At 45.7% G+C, this 17,601-nt stretch overlaps 1 protein-coding gene across 1 annotated transcript in view; it reads left to right on the top strand.

Annotated features, from left to right (window-relative positions):
- The first annotated feature begins 284 nt into the window (after nucleotides 1–284).
- LOC111841743 (SH3 and cysteine-rich domain-containing protein 2-like) overlaps nucleotides 285–17,601 on the top strand; it is a 92,228-nt gene continuing 74,911 nt past the window's right edge. The window contains exon 1 of the mRNA XM_072712766.1: nucleotides 285–384. Coding sequence (XP_072568867.1) covers nucleotides 295–384 — 90 coding nt within the window. The 5' untranslated portion in view covers nucleotides 285–294. The remainder of the gene's footprint in view (nucleotides 385–17,601) is intronic.

Raw genomic sequence — 17,601 nt, 5'->3', positions numbered from 1 at the left:
GACTTAAAAGTATATGCTACTCATAGGACCAGTCTCTGGCAATACTTGATTTATACAACAACACCAAAGTTACGGTATTTTTGGAATATTTAGCCTACCTGTGATCGGAGACTGCAAATTGTCATAAATTCTTTCAGTATAGTTATAATTGTTTATTGGATGCGTATTTACACGAGGAAATGCACGTGAATTACACACGGGAATACACACCATGAACATTGAAGGACTAGCTAAAATAGATATTCTTTAGAAATACTACACAGACAGGGTAAACGGTGCACACATAAAGGGAAGATGACGGAAATCAACGAAAAAGAGAACGAACCACAAAACCGGGATCTCCAGCGATCGCCTGGCTCGGTATCAGTAGAAGCAGAGTCCAAGGTAAGAAAGTGTCCCAACCTGATAATCTCCGGCGCTGTACTGCCAGTGTCTTTCAACCATCTCAAGCGACAAAATTAGGTCGGGTAAAGGACCGCGGTTAAGTTAGCCTCATATTCGATTTTCAGTTTTCTAGCTTTAATAACTTTTCACGGAAGTGAGGTGGGGCGTTTTTAATGACAGAATCGTGTTGTCCAGTACACAGGCAACGATGCACACCGATTATATTTGCGCTTCAAACCATTTCGTGATTTGTGCAAAATCGTGTTAATAGCTAATATAATAGGCCCTGTCAGCTGTAATGACATGGTGGTTTAGCATTTTGGGCTCATGGCGACTGTGGCACACCCCTTTGTTTCCCAGATTGCTTTACGTACGAATTTTAATTAATTTTTGAATGTTCAAATGTATTAGCTCTGAAACAAAATGTGTTCATGGCTGTCCCATTTTGTTTCAGAGCTATTAACCCTTTAGTGTGTTGCCCCATTGCACTTTAAGTGGATGCAATATAATAATAAATAACTATTACAGACAAAAATAATCTGAAAATCCAAGGTGTCACGATTGCGGAGAAGACGAGCCGGGAAGCAGGCGAGCAGAGCCGGGATTTATTATGGGATACGGGCAGACATCGAAACAGCAGACATGACACTACAATGACTAATCTGGGGAAGACTGACTGAAACTCGGACTAAATACACAAGACAAGGCAAAAGGAATAGGCAACAGGTGATGACAATCAGGCAAAAACAGGAGGTAACGAGGTGGGCGTGGCACACATTAGGATCGGACGGAGCTGGGCGTGACACAAGGGGTGTGCATTGTCCCCCAGAGTCCACTGATCAAGGCACACTTCATAGGACATGACTGTCCCATTTGGTTTCAGAGCTATTAACCCTTTAGTGTGTTGCCCCTATGCCATGTAATATGCATACAATGTATTAATTAATAACTGTTAGAGAGAAAGTGATCTTGAAAATCTAATAGGTGTGCATTGTCCCCCAGGTTCCCCTGATCAATGCACACTTCATACTCATGTCATGTAATCTGTTGAATTATGTGTCCTCATCTGACATAATATTTGACATTATCTGATTGAATTATTTTGTTAATCTGTAAGGTGTACCAAAATTACATGATTTTGTTTGAGTTAGCGGGAGAATGAGTATTGTATATGATGATGATTGATTCCTTTATTGCTGTTGCAATTCACCATGTCACTAGTCACAAGTACCAGCAAAAAGCAGGCCATCAACCCGACCATACATACTCAAACATTATAGGGTAGCAGACAGGTCAGGAAGACAGGGGACTATAGGAAAACTCAGAGAAACAGATTACGTGAGGAGAGTGGAGGTGAATAAAAAAAACAGCCCCCAGACTGTACTCCAGTAGGGAGTACAATATAGGAACAGAAAAAAACACCTCAGCAATAAGCACATAGTCACCACATCTCACAACACTAAAGTCGAGACTTGCAACAGGGGAGGGGAATGGGGAGGTGGAGGTTTTCCAGCATAGACAAACAGCAGTCCGTTCCTGCAGCCAGACGGCGCTGTACAAAGACCTGCTCGTTCACGCTGGGGGTATGAAGCGGTGAAGGCGTGGGATGGGGGTAGGGTGACCTTGTGGTTGGGGGAGAGGAATGCAAGAGAGTCTCACTGCCTTGTTCTTCAGGGGGAGTTGTTGAGCTCAGCAGCGGCCTTGACCAAGGCCCGTGCTGATTAGGGGGGAGCCAAAAGCAGATAGAATGGGGCTGTTTGGGTTTTCAGGCAAGAAACTGTAATTTTGCAGCTCCTCGATGGTCTCCGCCATCCAAAATCCTTTGCAGAGCCGTGAGCCTCTCCGTGATGTTATCAAATCTGCGGTCCATAGTCACAGTGATGTTATTAAATCTGCGGTCATTAGACACAGTGATGTTATCCAGTTTGCGATCTATAGCCATAGTCTGGGCGCCAACAGCTCTGCCAAGTCCGTCAATCATCCCGGCCAGCCTAGTTGGTCTTTGAGTGGCTGTCACCGTTTTCTTCAATTTCCGATAAGTCAGGGCAATGCCTAATCTAATCAGCATCAGACCTGTAATCATGGTTCCGAATAGGTAAATGTCTTCGATGTCCTCCACGGAAAGAGCTGCCAGACACACGACCCTCCACTTCTCCCATCCGTCCATCGTGTAGCCAGCTGCGTATGTTCCTGCAGGACAGTCAGGTTTTACAGGCTTTTCGACTCATTTGGTTGATCTATCGTTCATCCATTTATTTGGGCTTCTTAAATATTGCGGGTGTGCGCACTAAGTGAGACTATGCAAGTCTGTCTTGAATGAGCCTTGATTAATTAAAACTGAACTGCGTTCGTGGAACGACGTGAGGCTAAGTTTAGAGATAGAGGGAGGTTGACTCTGACTTTTTCGGGAAAGTGTGCCTTTTTTTTTTTAGCTACTTTCATGGAATACCATATGAACATAAGAACATAAGAACTATACAAACGAGAGGAGGCCATTCGGCCCATCGAGCTTGCTTGGGGAGAACTTAACTAATAGCTCAGAGTTGTTAAAATCTTATCTAGCTCTGATTTAAAGGAACCCAAGGATTCAGCTTGCACTATGTTATCAGGAAGACTATTCCATACTCTGACTACACGCTGTGTAAAGAAGTGCTTCCTTAAATCCAGTTTGAAATGTTCTCCCGCTAATTTCCACCTATGGCCACGAGTTCTTGTATTTGAACTAATGCTGAAGTAACTATTTGGTTCAACAGCATCCAAACCTGTTAGAATCTTATAGACCTGGATCATGTCCCCCCTCAGTCTCCTTTGCTTGAGGCTGAACAGATTTAGCTCAAATAACCTTTCCTCGTATGACATTCCTCTAAGACCAGGAATCATTCTTGTGGCCCTACGCTGCACCTTTGCTAAGGTCGCTATGTCCTTTTTAAGATATGGAGACCAAACCTGTACACAATATTCTAGGTGAGGTCTCACCAAGGAATTGTATAATCTTAGCATTATCTCCCTTGACTTAAACTCCACACACCTGGAGATATACCCCAACATCCTATTGGCCTTTTTTATTGCTTCCCCGCACTGGCGAGAATGAGACATGGAAGCATCAACATACACACCAAGGTCTTTCTCATAATCAGCTACCTTTATTTCAGTAGGTCCCATAAAATACCTGTACTTTATATTTCTGCTCCCTACATGGAGTACCTTACATTTGTCTATGTTAAATTTCATCTGCCAGGTGTCAGCCCAGTCACTAATTAAATTAAGATCCCGCTGTAGCTGCTGAGCCGCTAGTTCAGTATCTGCTACACCACCCACCTTGGTGTCATCTGCAAATTTCACCAGTTTACTGTATATATTGGTGTCTATATCATTTATGTAAATTAGGAATAAAAGTGGCCCTAAAATTGAACCCTGCGGTACCCCACTATGAACGCAGGCCCACTGTGACATCGAGCCTCTTATAACTACTCGCTGCTTCCTATCCGTTAACCAGTTATCAATCCAAGTCGCTACAGTTCCTAAAATACCTGTCGCTTTGAGTTTAAGTGAGAGCCTCTTGTGGGGAACAACATCAAAAGCCTTTTGGAAATCTAAATAGATGACATCATAGGCCTTCTTATCATCAACTTCCTGAGTAGCTTCCTCAAAAAACTCCAACAGATTTAAATATCAGTTTCTTCCATAGTCCAAATATGATTCATGTAGTTGAGTCATGTTTTTGTGTGCCCAATGATGTGCTGGTGTGTTTTTCTTGATGATGGCTACAGGCTCCCAATGATCCAACAGTAAATAAGTGGCTATGAAAATTAATCAATTATGCTTATGAATGGTGTATACATGATATGCAGAATGTGGCCTTATTCATATAGTTTTTTGACTGTTATATACAATAATTCTGTGGTAATCTTATGAAGGCACAATATTTAGAGGTGCTATGTAGCCCTTATTAACTCTGCAGAATAATACTGCGACAAAAGGTTTAATTTTATGAGGGGAAATGGTGTTTATTTGATGACCCACTTTTGAATTTTAGAAAATCCTAAATTAATATGAAAATATAACAACCCTGGCAACCCTGATCCTGGAGTGCCGGTATCCAGCAGGTTTTCTATCCTCCCTCGCTGCCTGAGATCAGGTGTGGTTCATCATAGACCTGGTGGGATGGTAGATCTGCTGGATTTCGGCACCCTAGGATAAGGGTTACCTTCTCTGTTCTAGTCATTTGGCTCATAAAAACTAAAGATATCCTTCACAAAGATTTGGACTTAAAAATCAAATTATTGCATCTGTAAGAGTGACCAGCTACCATCACATTCTAGGCAGTGAATTTGAGATTTCACTAGTGAGCTGTCTGAAGCCATGAATTAGGAATTTAGCCAAAGGGGATATAAGGACAGCTTTCATTACAGGTCAGTACCAAAATAGAACCAAGTGGATTATACTCTTATGTGAGTGAAGTTACACTGAACAATTTAGGAGGATGCTGAGGGGGTATGGAATGTATAAAGGGGATGGTTGTCGTTATTTTTTTCCTGTGTGGCAGAAGTAATCCACATGTATCCCATGACCGCTCGAGCCCTGCCCACCAAAGTCAGAAAATGAAATTATGAAAAATTATGACAATTCATGTTAACTATATACAATACCTTCTAAAGATCTATAAGGCCTTCAAGATCCTTTGTGACCATCCTTTGTATGACCATTATCAGGGAGTGGAATGGCATCACTCAGATCTTGCATAGAATAGACATTTACTCCAAACATGATGTTCATGCAAGAAGGAAGCTGATCAGAGAGGCTGTCTGGAGATCACTGGCAAATTTGAAGGAGCTAAAGACCTTTATGCCAAGGACAGATCATGATCTATAGGACAAATCTACAATATCACAGGTACTGCACAAATCTGTCCTTTATGTGAGAGTGGCAAGAAAAAACATCATTCTTCCAAAAAGGTGATATCAGACCTTGTTCAGATTTTGCTGAAATGCACCTTACATGTTGTACAGCTAAGTGAAAAATGGTGCTGTGGTGCCAGGAGACCAAAATTAATGATGATAAACCCTTTATTTGCCATTTGCACAAGTACAAGTAGAGGTACATTGGAATCCTTCTCTTTGCCTGCCCCATCTTGCTCTCCATAGGTTGGTGGACACAATGCAAGGTTGGCTAATGTGTGGCACCCCTGGAACTGGGGGTTAAGGGCCTTGCTCAAGTGCCCATAGACATGTGACTGTTCTGCTGAGGCCAGGGCTTGAACTAGCAACCTTCTTGGCAGTGAGACACAGAGGCTTAGCCTGCTGACACAACTAGTCAGCCTCATGACTGGAGGGGTACAGCCTCTGAGCCACACGCTCAGTTAACCTTTTAGGCCACCATGCATAAACCCAACACATCATAAAGCCAAAGAATACTTTCGTATGGTGAAGCACAGGGGCAGCAACATTCTACTACTGAGTGTTTCTCTTCAGCAGAGACTGGGGCTCTTATCAGGATAGAAGGTAAGAAGGATGGTGCAAAATACTGATAGGTCCATGAAGAAAAGCTGCTGTTGGCTCACATTTCAACATGACAATGACCCAAAGCATACCACAAAAGAACAAAGAGGAGAATAGTGTCGGCATACCTAGGTTACCTAGTCAGAGCCCTGAATCTTTGTATTGATTTAAAGAGGGCAGTGCATCCATGGTCATGAAGCAGTTTAACTCACCTGGAACAATTCTATAAAGTAGAATGGGCAAACATTTCTCCCATCTAATGCAAAGTTATTGGAGATGTATCCAGACAGGCTCAGGGTTGTAAAGCAAGCGGCACTTTGCTCAGTATTAACTCTGAGGGGGCGTTGTCTTATACAAACCACTCACTTCTTGATTCTTCTTTCAGAAATATTATATTCAGTCTCTTCAATATTCAATTTGTGCAATATATGAATTGTAAATTAAGGTGAAAAAACAGGGGCCCTTGAATATTTTAAATTATAAATTATATAATTGGGGGGCCCAAGGTGATATTTTGTCGAGGGCCTCCGAATATATAGGTACACCTCGCTGTACACCAAATTACCAAGGCTGACAGACTTTGTTTTGCCATTTTGAAACCCATTATGTTTTTTGAATGTGACAGAATCAAGCACAAGCATTGAAGAGTATCAGGAATAAATGAAATCTAAAGATTGCTTATTAAAATGTTCCCCAAATATATAATCTACAATATAAATAAAGAAGAACAAGATGTTACTGATTTTTATTAAGCACCACCATGGATTTACACTATTCATGCAACCCCCCACCAGCCAGCAAATTTTATAGTGTGCCCCTTTTGATAACAAATGATTCGCAACAATTTACCGTGATCCAGCCCCTCACCATCCATCCATCCATCCATCCATTTACTTCCGCTTATCCGAGGTTGGGTCGCGGGGGCAGCAGTCTCAGCAGGGAAACCCAGACTTCCCTCTCCCCGGCCACTTCCTCCAGCTCCATAGTCCCTCCAGCGTGTCCTGGGTCTTCCCCGGGGCCTCCTCCCAGTGGGACATGCCCGGAACACCTCACCAGGGAGGCGTCCAGGAGGCATCCTAAGCAGATGCCCGAGCCACCTCATCTGGCTACTCTCAATGCGGAGGTGCAGCGGCTCTACTCTGAGTCTCTCCCGAATGACCGAGCTCCTCACCCTATCTCTAAGGGAGAGCCCAGCCACCCTGCGGAGAAAACTCATTTCGGCCGCTTGCACTCGCGATCTCGTTCTTTCAGTCACTACCCACAGCTCATGACCATAGGTGAGGGTAGGAACGTAGATCGACCGGTAAATCGAGAGCTTTGCCTTTCCGCCTGTCGATCTCCCGCTCCATGCTTCCCTCACTCGTGAACAAGACCCCGAGATACTTAAACTCCTCCACTTGGGGAAGGACCTCCTCCCTGACCTGGAGAGAGCACTCCACCCTTTTCCGGCTGAGGACCATGGTCTCGGATTTGAAGGTGCTGATTTTCATTCCAGCCGCTTCACACTCGGCTGCGAACTGTTCCAGTGAGAGCCGAAGGTCACGGTCTGATGAGGCCAACAGAACCACATCATCTGCAAAAAGCAGAGACCCAATCCTGAGGTCATCAAACCGGACACCCTCAACGCCCTGGCTGCGCCTAGAAATTCTGTCCATAAAGGTTATGAACAGAATCGGTGATAAAAGGCAGCCCTGGCGGAGTCCAACCCTCACCGGGAACGAGTCCGACTTACTGCCGGCAATGCGGACCAAGCTCTGACACCGGTCGTACAGGGACCGAACAGCCCTTATAAGGCAGTCCGGCACCCCGTACTCCCGGAGCACTCCCCACAGGACTCCCCACAGGACTCCCCGAGGGACGTGGTCGAATGCCTTCTCCAAGTCCACAAAGCACATGTAGACTGGTTGGGCAAACTTCCACGCACCCTCCAGGACCCTGCCGAGAGTATAGAGCTGGTCCACTGTTCCACGGCCAGGGCAAAAACCACACTGCTCCTCCTGAGTCCGAGGTTCGACTATCCGATGGACGCTCCTCTCCAGCACCCCCGAATAGACCTTACCAGGGAGGCTGAGGAGTGTGATCCCCCTATAGTTGGAACACACCCTCCAGTCTCCCTTCTTAAAGATGGGGACCACCAACCCGGTCTGCCAATCCAGAGGCACCGCCCCCAATGTCCACGCGATGCTGCAGATGCGTGTCAACCAAGACAGCCCCGCAACATCCAGAGCCTTGAGGAACTCCGGGCGGATCTCATCCACCCCCGGGGCCCAGCCACCAAGGAGCTTTTTAACCACCTCAGCAACCTCTGCCCCAGAGATAGGTAAGTCCACCCCCAAGTCCCCAGACTCTGATTCCTCATTGGAAGGCGTGTCGGTGGGATTGAGGAGGTCTTCGAAGTATTCCTTCCACCGACCCACAACGTCCCGAGCTGAGGTCAGCAGCGCACCATCCCCACCATAAACAGGCCGCTTTCCCGCCCTGAGATGCCGGATGGTGGACCAGAATCTCCTCGAAGCCGTCCGGAAGTCATTCTCCATGGCCTCGCCAAACTCCTCCCATACCCGAGTTTTTGCCTCAGCGACTGCCGAAGCCGCGTTCCGCTTAGCCTGCCGGTACTCATCAGCTGCTTCCGGAGTCCCACAGGCCAAAAAGGCCCGATATGACTCCTTCTTCAGCTTGACGGCATCCCTCACCACTGGTGTCCACCAGCGGGTTCGGGGATTGCCGCCGCGACAAGTACCGACCACCTTACGGCCACAGCTTCGGTCAGCCGCCTCCACAATGGAGGCGTGGAACATGGCCCATCCGGACTCGATGTCCCTCGCCTCCCCCGGAACATGGGAGAAGTTCTGCCGGAGGTAGTAGTTGAAACTCCCTCTGACAGGGGATTCTGCCAGACGTTCCCAACAGACCCTCACTATACGCTTGGGCCTGCCAGGCCTGGCCGGCTTCCTCTCCCACCAGCGGAGCCAACCCCCCACCAGGTAGTGATCAGTTGACAGCTCCGCCCCTCTCTTCACTCGAGTGTCCAAGACATGCGGCCGCAAGTCCGATGACACGACTACAAAGTCGATCATCGAACTGTGGCCTAGGGTGTCCTGGTGCCAATATGAACACCCTTATGCCTGAACATGGTGTTCATTATGGACAATCCGTGACGAGCACAGAAGTCCAACAACAGAACACCACTCGGGTTCAGATCGGGGGGACCGTTCCTCCCAATCACGCCACTCCAGGTCTCACTGTCATTGCCCACGTGGGCATTGAAGTCCCCCAACAGAACAAGAGAGTCCCCGGGGGGAGCGCTCTCCAACACCCCTTCCAAGGACTCCAAAAAGGGTGGGTATTCTGAACTGCCATTTGGCGCATAAGGACCCGTCCCCCCACTCGAAGGCGAAGGGAGGCTACCCTCTCATCTACTGCGGTAAACCCCAATGTACAGGCGCCCAGCCAGGGAGCAATAAGTATGCCCACCCCAGCTCGGCGCCTCTCCCCGTGAGCAACTCCAGAGTGGAAGAGGGTTCAACCCCCTTCGAGGAGACTGGTTCCAGAGCCCAAGCCGTGCGTCAAGGTGAGCCCGACTATATCTCGCGCACCAGCTCAGGCTCCTTCCCCACCAGAGAGGTGACATTCCATGTCCCTAGAGCTAGCTTCTGCAGCCGAGGATCGGACCGCCAAGGTCCCTGCCTTCGGCCACTGCCCAACTCACACTGCACCCGACCCCTATGGCCCCTCCTACAGGTGGTGAGCCCATTGGAGGGGGGACCCACGTGCCTTGTTCGGGCTGTGCCCGACCAGACCTCATGGGTGTAGGCCTGGCCACCAGGCGCTCGCCATCGAGCCCCACCCCCAGGACTGGCTCCAGGAGGGGGCCCCGGTGACCCGCGTCCGGGCAAGGGAAATCGTGGATCCATGTTATAACTCATCATAAGGGGTCTTGTGAGCCGCACTTCGTCTGGTTCCTCACCCAGGACCTGTTTGCCTTGGGTGACCCTACCAGGGGCTTAAAGCCCCAGGCAACTTAGCTCTTGGGATCATTGGAACACGCAAACCTCTCCACCACGATAAGGTGTCGGCTCCAGGAGAGGCCAGCCCCTCACCATGTCAGCAAATGTCACCCCTGTCCCTGTCCCTTGGTTTAATCCTGGTTCTGCTGGCAGAAGGCTACACTGCAAGGCAGGCTGCTTCCAGGCTCAAGCTTTCTAAGACAGCAGTACACAAGAACAAGGTGAAGCTGGGGACACTGGCAGTGACCAAAATCCAGCCAGGTAGAGGGCAGAAGCAACTTTGTAATGCCAGAGTTGACCGTCATCTTATCCAGTAGTGCCTCTCAAATCGGAGGATGACCACAAGTGACTTTCAAAAAAAATGTGAAACATTAAGTGGTATTCTGTCAAAGTGTGTCAACTTGGCCATTTCAAAACCTCTCCTTAAAGCCAGCCCACTATTTCCATTGACCATCTATATACCCACATATTTGTTTACTCAGTCACTAGAACACTGTGTTGGGTTAACAAATACCTCATCAGATTATTTAATAAATTAATTAAGTGAGCTGGTGGTGAAATTTAATGAAATCATGGAATGGCTGGGGCGCCCTAAGGCAGTGTTTCCCAACCTTTGTTCTGCCACAGCATATTTTTTGTAAAGTAGCACTATTCAGTAGGCTCAAAAACGCTGCCCAAAGGAGGGGTTTGTGAACCAAAGCGATGTTCTTTTAGTCATCCAACAAGATATCAGTTACTTTTTGGAGGACTCAAGAAATTTTTTTTGTGCTACTGTCCATTTGCATATATTTTAATAAGAGCAAATATGGATTTACCCTGAGATAAATAGCTTTAAACATTTACTTTGATTTTTTGTAAATAATTTTTTCAGCCCCCACAAGGGAAACTGAATTGTATAAAAATCTGTGACTACTACCAAAAAACTAAAAGTGCCAAAAGTCTTGTATTTTTCTGGTTACTTATGGTTAAGGTTAGGGCTGGGTAGAGTTTAAGGTTGTCATAGTTGGGGTTATGGTTTTTCCCATAAAAATGAATGGACAGTCCCAACAAAGGTATGAATACAAGTGTGTGTATTTGTGTGTGTATGCTCCCATCTAGATGCCCGTGCCTTGTTCCCAGTACTTTTTGGCTCCAGGTGCACCATGACCCTGTACTGAATAAGCATTTATGGAAGATGGATGATTTCTGCATAAATATATTCCCCCTCCACAGGGGTGGAGCTACTGCCCCCCCAGTTGAATCTTGGCTTCCCTCTGTTGCCCTCCCCCAGAACAGCACATGGCTGCATACAATCGTGAAAAAATAAACCCACTGATAGTTTTGCCACACACTGATTGGCCTCTGCGCAATTGTACAGGTTACTCTTCTGATGCAGATGTTCAGTGTACCCAGCAGCAGGAGACTTTGAAAACAATACACAACTTGTTTAAACATTAATGCTATTTAAGGTGATTTCCATTTGTAATTAAGGTGGTGGAATTTTGGTGCGTTCGTTTTTCTCTCGGAACTCGGAAATTCCGAGTTGAGTGACATCACTTCCGACAGTCTCCCGTTCGAGCTACCACATCTAGGAACAAACATGGCTGCCTCCATAAACATGCTGCTGTGTGTTGTTGCTTTATATTTTAGAAGATTGGAGTGAGATTATTTTTTCTGAGAGACAAACAAACAAAAAACACGAAGTAGTCAAACCACATTAAAAGTTTGGGGTCTTGTTCACGAGTGAGGGAAGGATGGAACGGGAGATCGACAGGCGGATCGGTGCGGCGTCAGCAGTGATGCGGGCACTGCATCGGTCTGTCGTGGTGAAGAAGATGCTGAGCCAAAAGGCAAAGCTCTCGATTTACCAGTCGATCTACGTTCCTACCCTCACCTATGGTCACGAACTGTGGGTAGTGACCGAAAGAATGAGATCGCGAGTACAAGCGGCCAAAATGAGTTTTCTCCGCAGAGTGGCTGGGCTCTCCCTTAGAGAGAGGAGCTCGGTCATGCTGCTCCACCGCATTGAGAGGAGCCAGATGAGGTGGCTCGGTCATCTGCTTAGGATGCCTCCTGGAAGCCTCCCTGGTGAGGTGTTCCGTGCATGTCCCACTGGGAGGAGGCCCCGGGGAAGACCCAGGACACGCTGGAGGGACTATGTCTCTCGGCTGGCCTGGGAATGCCTCGGGATTCCCCCAGAGGAGCTGGAAGAAGTGGCCGGGGAGAGGGAAGTCTGGGTTTCCCTACTGAGACTGCTGCTCCCATGACCCGACCTCGGATAAGCGGAAGCTAATGGATGGATGGATAATTTAGAGAAATGATGGTCAGAGAGGAAGCTGTGCAGGGTTACTCGGTGGGCACCAGTAGGGGGCTGATCCCACGACAGTGTGACAAGTCCTCTTGCTGGTGTCAAAGTAGCATCATTAACCACAAACTAGACCGAGCAGAGATGTCACACAATCCCTGCTTAGTAACTTCTCCCATCATTCTCAGCAGTGTGGGGCTACATCAACTTGGAGCAGATAATAGGTAGGCATGTCATAGGGGTTTATGGGGGATAATACTGTGTGTGTGGGGGGGTTATTTTGTATAGCGTGTTCTCACAACATTACATTGTCTCAAAGCACTTTACAGCATCCCCACCTAAAGCCTCCAGTGAGCAAGCTACAGGCCACAGTGGCAAGGAAAAACTCCCTAGAAGGAAGAAACTCAAAGGGGGAGCCCATAATCCTGGTGCTGGCAGGGAAACTCACAATTCACATTTTCCCAGTCTTAACATTTGAGACACAAAGCGGGGGGCAGGGGTTTGGATCTGCTTCAGATGGAAGGGTCAACAGTAGTACGGCAGCAGGGCATACAGGTAAGACATCACAGGCATAAGGGCGAGCAGGCTGGAAGGGTGTTGCAGGTAGTGGAGACATCGCAGGCAGTAGGGTCTCCAGGTAGCACACCCCAGAAAAGGTAGGAGAAATAAAATGTGGAATTAGCAAAATTAGGGGAGACTAGGGGCAGTACAAATGATTAGGTGAGTGCAATATGTAAGCTCTGACAGATAACGCTATGGCAGCATAAGTAGGAGGGAGAGACAGGTGGGAACGCAGGCATGGGGAGTCCCTGAAATGTCAGCACTCCAATTCCTCAAGGGAGTGTGAAGCTGTGTTCCTCATATTAGGTGTGGGGTGGTTATTCTAAAAACTGAACAATATAATCAATGTCCAGTTCCTTCCGATGGAATTTTAGCTCAGTATATTAACCTCAAACTCAAGATATGCTGGGGGGGGGGGGCGCTGTTCAGCAAGTTATGGAGTAGACAGTTTGTTGTTGAGTGCCACAGAGCATCCTTTTAAAAGTATTGTTATACTACTAATACAGTCAAAGCCCGCCCGCATTAAACAACATCAGACGACAGCTTTGTGGAATGGAGGGGATGAGGTTCGGTATCCTTTACCTGGTCCCTCTCCAAATCACTTACCAAATACAGAAATAACTTTCTCCACCCGGAGGAGGCCCAGATCTTCATTTCACAGAACATTGCGAGACACTGAACTGGTGGTGAATGACTTTTCTGATCATATAATAGATAGGGATGGATGACTGTGAGCCTATAAAATTAGGTCCTTTGTCGCTTTGTGTTGTATAAGCAATCCCTTACTCATTTAGGAATATTGTATTCCACCCTGTTTGCTGCTTGTTATGAAAGTGGGTTTGTGCTGGTTGAAGCTTAGCATGTGTGGTTCATGGTTGTTTAAACTTTAAGTAAACTATTCAAGTTCTACTCTCTAATTTTCAAATAATTCTGTGTTGTGGGTAATGGTGATTGGCTTTAGAGGTATAGGAGAGACAGGTGGCTTCTCATCTGAGATTTTAATGCCAGTCTGGAAGTTCCCTTATTATTGTTATTGTTATTATCATTGCTATTATTGCTAGTATTAGTATTGTTATTGTTGCTATTATTATTACGATTACTGTTATTACTATTATTTTTATTATTAACATTATATTATCGATTATTTTTCTATAAGTGTTGCTCTGCTGTGTTTAGTAGGTAGTGTGGTAGATAACCCTGTACATGTTTGTGGTGATTTTGATGTATGGTAGGAGCGTGCGTACGATCTCTTACTGTTTTGAGGGGTCAGCACAGACTTGGCTGGACCTGATATGCTGTCTGTTGGCTCAATGTACTTTGTAAGTTGGAACATCAAAGAGATGCATCATCCCATAAAATGCAGCAGAATTTTCTCACCTTTGAAAACCTTCTGGTCTGAAATAATATTTCTACAGGAGACTCATCTCTGAACTAATGAGCATTCACAACTAAGGAGGGGCTGGGCAAACCAAATATACTACTCTAGGCATGGAGAAACATCCATACGCATGGTCATATTGATAAGACAAGGTGTCCCATTTGTATCAACATCAGTATCATACACCAAAGGCAGATACGTCATAGTCGTAGGGAGATTATTTGGAACCGATATGGTTTCAGCTAATATTTACAGCCCAATTCTTCTGCAATTTTTTTGCAAATCTCCCTGATTGCAATACATATCATTTAATTTTAGTGGGTGATTTTAATCTGGTGTTAGAGCCAAATATGGAAGAATCAAGTCCCAAGTTTCCAAATACTATATCTAAATCTACAGCTGCAGTTCTGTCATTTACGGATTAAACTATCTGATCCCTGGAGAAGTGTCAACCCAGCCTTCAGACAAAACTCATTATTTTCAGCCTATCATTCTGCCTATCATTCACACTCAATAATAGACTTTTTTTGATTGATAATAGAACCCTCCCTTTTGTTACCAAAAGTCAATATCATAGTATTGTGATTTCATACCTCTCTCCTGTACAGATAGATGTGTTTCCCAGATAGTCTTGTACCACAGTGTACATGGTGTCTTGATCCATTGTTACTTTCTCATAAACAATTTCAAGACTTTATTTCAGACCAAATTGACCTTTTCCTTGATGTTAATTGTACACCTGGCATGTCCTGCACTGATGTCTGGGAGCCTTCCTCGGGGATCAAATCATTTCACATACAGCTCACAAAAGAAAGTGTGGCCCTCGTCTTGCTGATTTATCCCAACAAATACATGAGTTAGACAATAAATGTGCTGCTTCTCCTGATCCTAATATGTATAAAGAAAACTGTTATTGACAGGCTTAATACAATAATCATCCAGTTACTGTAAATTAGCAATTTAAAGAGTTCTATATAAACCTTTAAACACCACAGGCCCCTATAAAAAAAGAAGATCCACACGTTTCTTGGACAGCTAGAAATTATAACAATTAGTTTGGAAGACCAGTCCCTTATGGATTTCAGATGTTTTTTTTTTATCAAAATGCAAGTGGAAGCACCCAAATGACCTTGATCAAAAGTTTACATACCCTTGAAGTTTTGGCTTGATAATATACACACAAATTGACACGCACAGGTTAATTGGATATTAAGGGTAATTGTCCACACCTATGATTTGTTTGCTTGTAATTAATGTCTGTGTATAAAAATTGATTCTGGGCTCTTGACAGTCACCTGCACATTTCAGCCATGAGGAAAGCAAAAGAATTGTCAAAGGACCTGAGAGAGAAGGTTGTTCAACTTTATAAAACAGGAAAAGGATATAAAACATATCCAAAGAGTTGGGAATGCTAATCAGCAGTGTTAAAACTCTCATAAAGAAGTGGAAATGCAATACAGCACCTAGAGAAGCATCAACACTTCTGGAAAAAAAGTCATTTGGAGTGATGAGACCAAAATTGAACTTTATGGTAACAACCATAGACGCTATGGAGTTTGATCTCTGATGTCTTGGCGAGGTGAGCTACAGTTGTTACGGCTAGCATCCTCCAAGGAAGCAGCACAGACGCCGTGAATTTGGGTAAACGGGGTTTATTGGGAAACACAGGACAGAAAACACATGCACAAATGTCAATGACCAGACAGAAGTAAGACAGACTCGGAAGCACTAAATACCAGGATTGATTAACAACAACTAGACACAGCTGAGAACATCGGGATTCTACGCGAGATAACAAGGGGGCGTGACACACAGGAGGATCGGACGAGCAGGTCATGACAACATTGGCACATGGAATTTGGTCACAATTGATGGCAAGATGAATGCAGCATGTTATCAGAGAATACTAACCCGGAAGCTGCGCATGGGACTTTCCAACATGACAATGATCCAAAACACAAGGCCAAATCAACCCATCATGGGCTACAACAGAAAAAAGTAAAGGTCTGGAGTGGCCATCACAGTCTCCTGACCTCAATATCATTGGAGAGATCTCAAATGTGCAGTTTGGAGAGATCTCAAATGTGACAGGACAAAAATTTACAGGAACTGGAAGCCTTTTGCCAAGAATGGGCAGCTTTACCATCTGAGAAAATTAAGTCCCTCATCCACAACTATCACAAAAGACTACAAGCCATCATTGATGCTAAAGGGGGGAATACACAATATTAAGAACTAAGGGTATGCAAACTTTTGAACAGGGACCATCTCAGTATTTTCTTAATTGTTATGTTTTCTTTAATGATTCCGTTACATTGAGATGTCTCATAGTTTAATTTGAATCCCATTAAAATAAAAGAGATGTGTTTTGCCTGATAACTCATGTTTTTCTTAAAGAATGGTACACACTTTAGAAAATCTGCCAGGGTATGTAAACTTATGAGCACGGATGTAAGTTAAGGACACCTGTGACTGTGACTCATATCGGCCAATAAGCCTGCTCTGCTGATACTATATAATTCTCACAAAAGTTCTGTTTCACCACCTTGACACAGTTATCTAAAAAATAATAGACGTAATCAAATCAATCAAAATTACAGGTCCGGTCAAACATCAAAGGGTCAAATTTGTCAAAGGGTCACATTAATCAAAGTGACAGGTCAGGTCAAAGGTTCAAATTTGTCAAAGTGACAGCTGGGGTCAAAGGTCATGAAGATCAAAGGGTCACAATGATCAAAGGGTTAGGGTGACAGAGGTCACGGGGGGGGGGGGGGCAGGACTAGAGGTCAGTGTTGTTAATTATTTCCAGATGTAGAGGGGGGTGTGAAATTTATTGTGGTTGTGTGAGAAGGTTGAAAATGACTGAAATGAAGTTTCAGTGAATTGGGTGCTTATGAATAAGAGTCCGAATAGCCCATGCTATGAGCGTGATGGCTGACGGTGCTGAGCGTGGAGCTGAGCGGGTTGGTTACCTGATCGAGTGTGACCGTACGCTGGGGCTGCCGCGAGTGCGGTACTGTCGGAAGGTGGATGATGTCCCTGTCGGTCCACAGCCTGGAAATGTTGCGGATAAGGAATACTACTGCCCTCTGAGGCCTGCTGTGTCTGCAAGGGACTTGGACATTCTGAGAGTGATGTTTTAACTTATCCTGGTGTTGTACGAGTCTGAAAGAAACTCTGTGAAATTGAGAGAGCTGGAGCGTAGAATGAGAGGAGGTGGGTCTGACGCTATCCTCCAATAAATGCTTTGCTGCAGCAGTTTGGCCGTGTGTCTTTGTCTGTGAAAGTGGCCAGTAGGGGAGGGAGGAGGGAGCAGGGTAGTGTCTAACCCCTGCAGCAGCAGTTTGGCCATGTGTCTGTGTCTGTGAAAGTGGCAGGTAGGGGAGGGAGGGAGGGGGGAGCAGGGTAGTGTCTGACCCCTGCAGCAGTTTGTGTGTGTGTGTCTGTGAAAGAGGGAGGGGGGGGGGAGCAGGGTACTGTCTGGTCCTC

This window comes from Paramormyrops kingsleyae, chromosome 5 (assembly GCF_048594095.1).
Source record: "Paramormyrops kingsleyae isolate MSU_618 chromosome 5, PKINGS_0.4, whole genome shotgun sequence".
NCBI lineage: Eukaryota > Metazoa > Chordata > Actinopteri > Osteoglossiformes > Mormyridae > Paramormyrops > Paramormyrops kingsleyae.
This window is presented reverse-complemented; position numbering and strand designations above follow the sequence as displayed.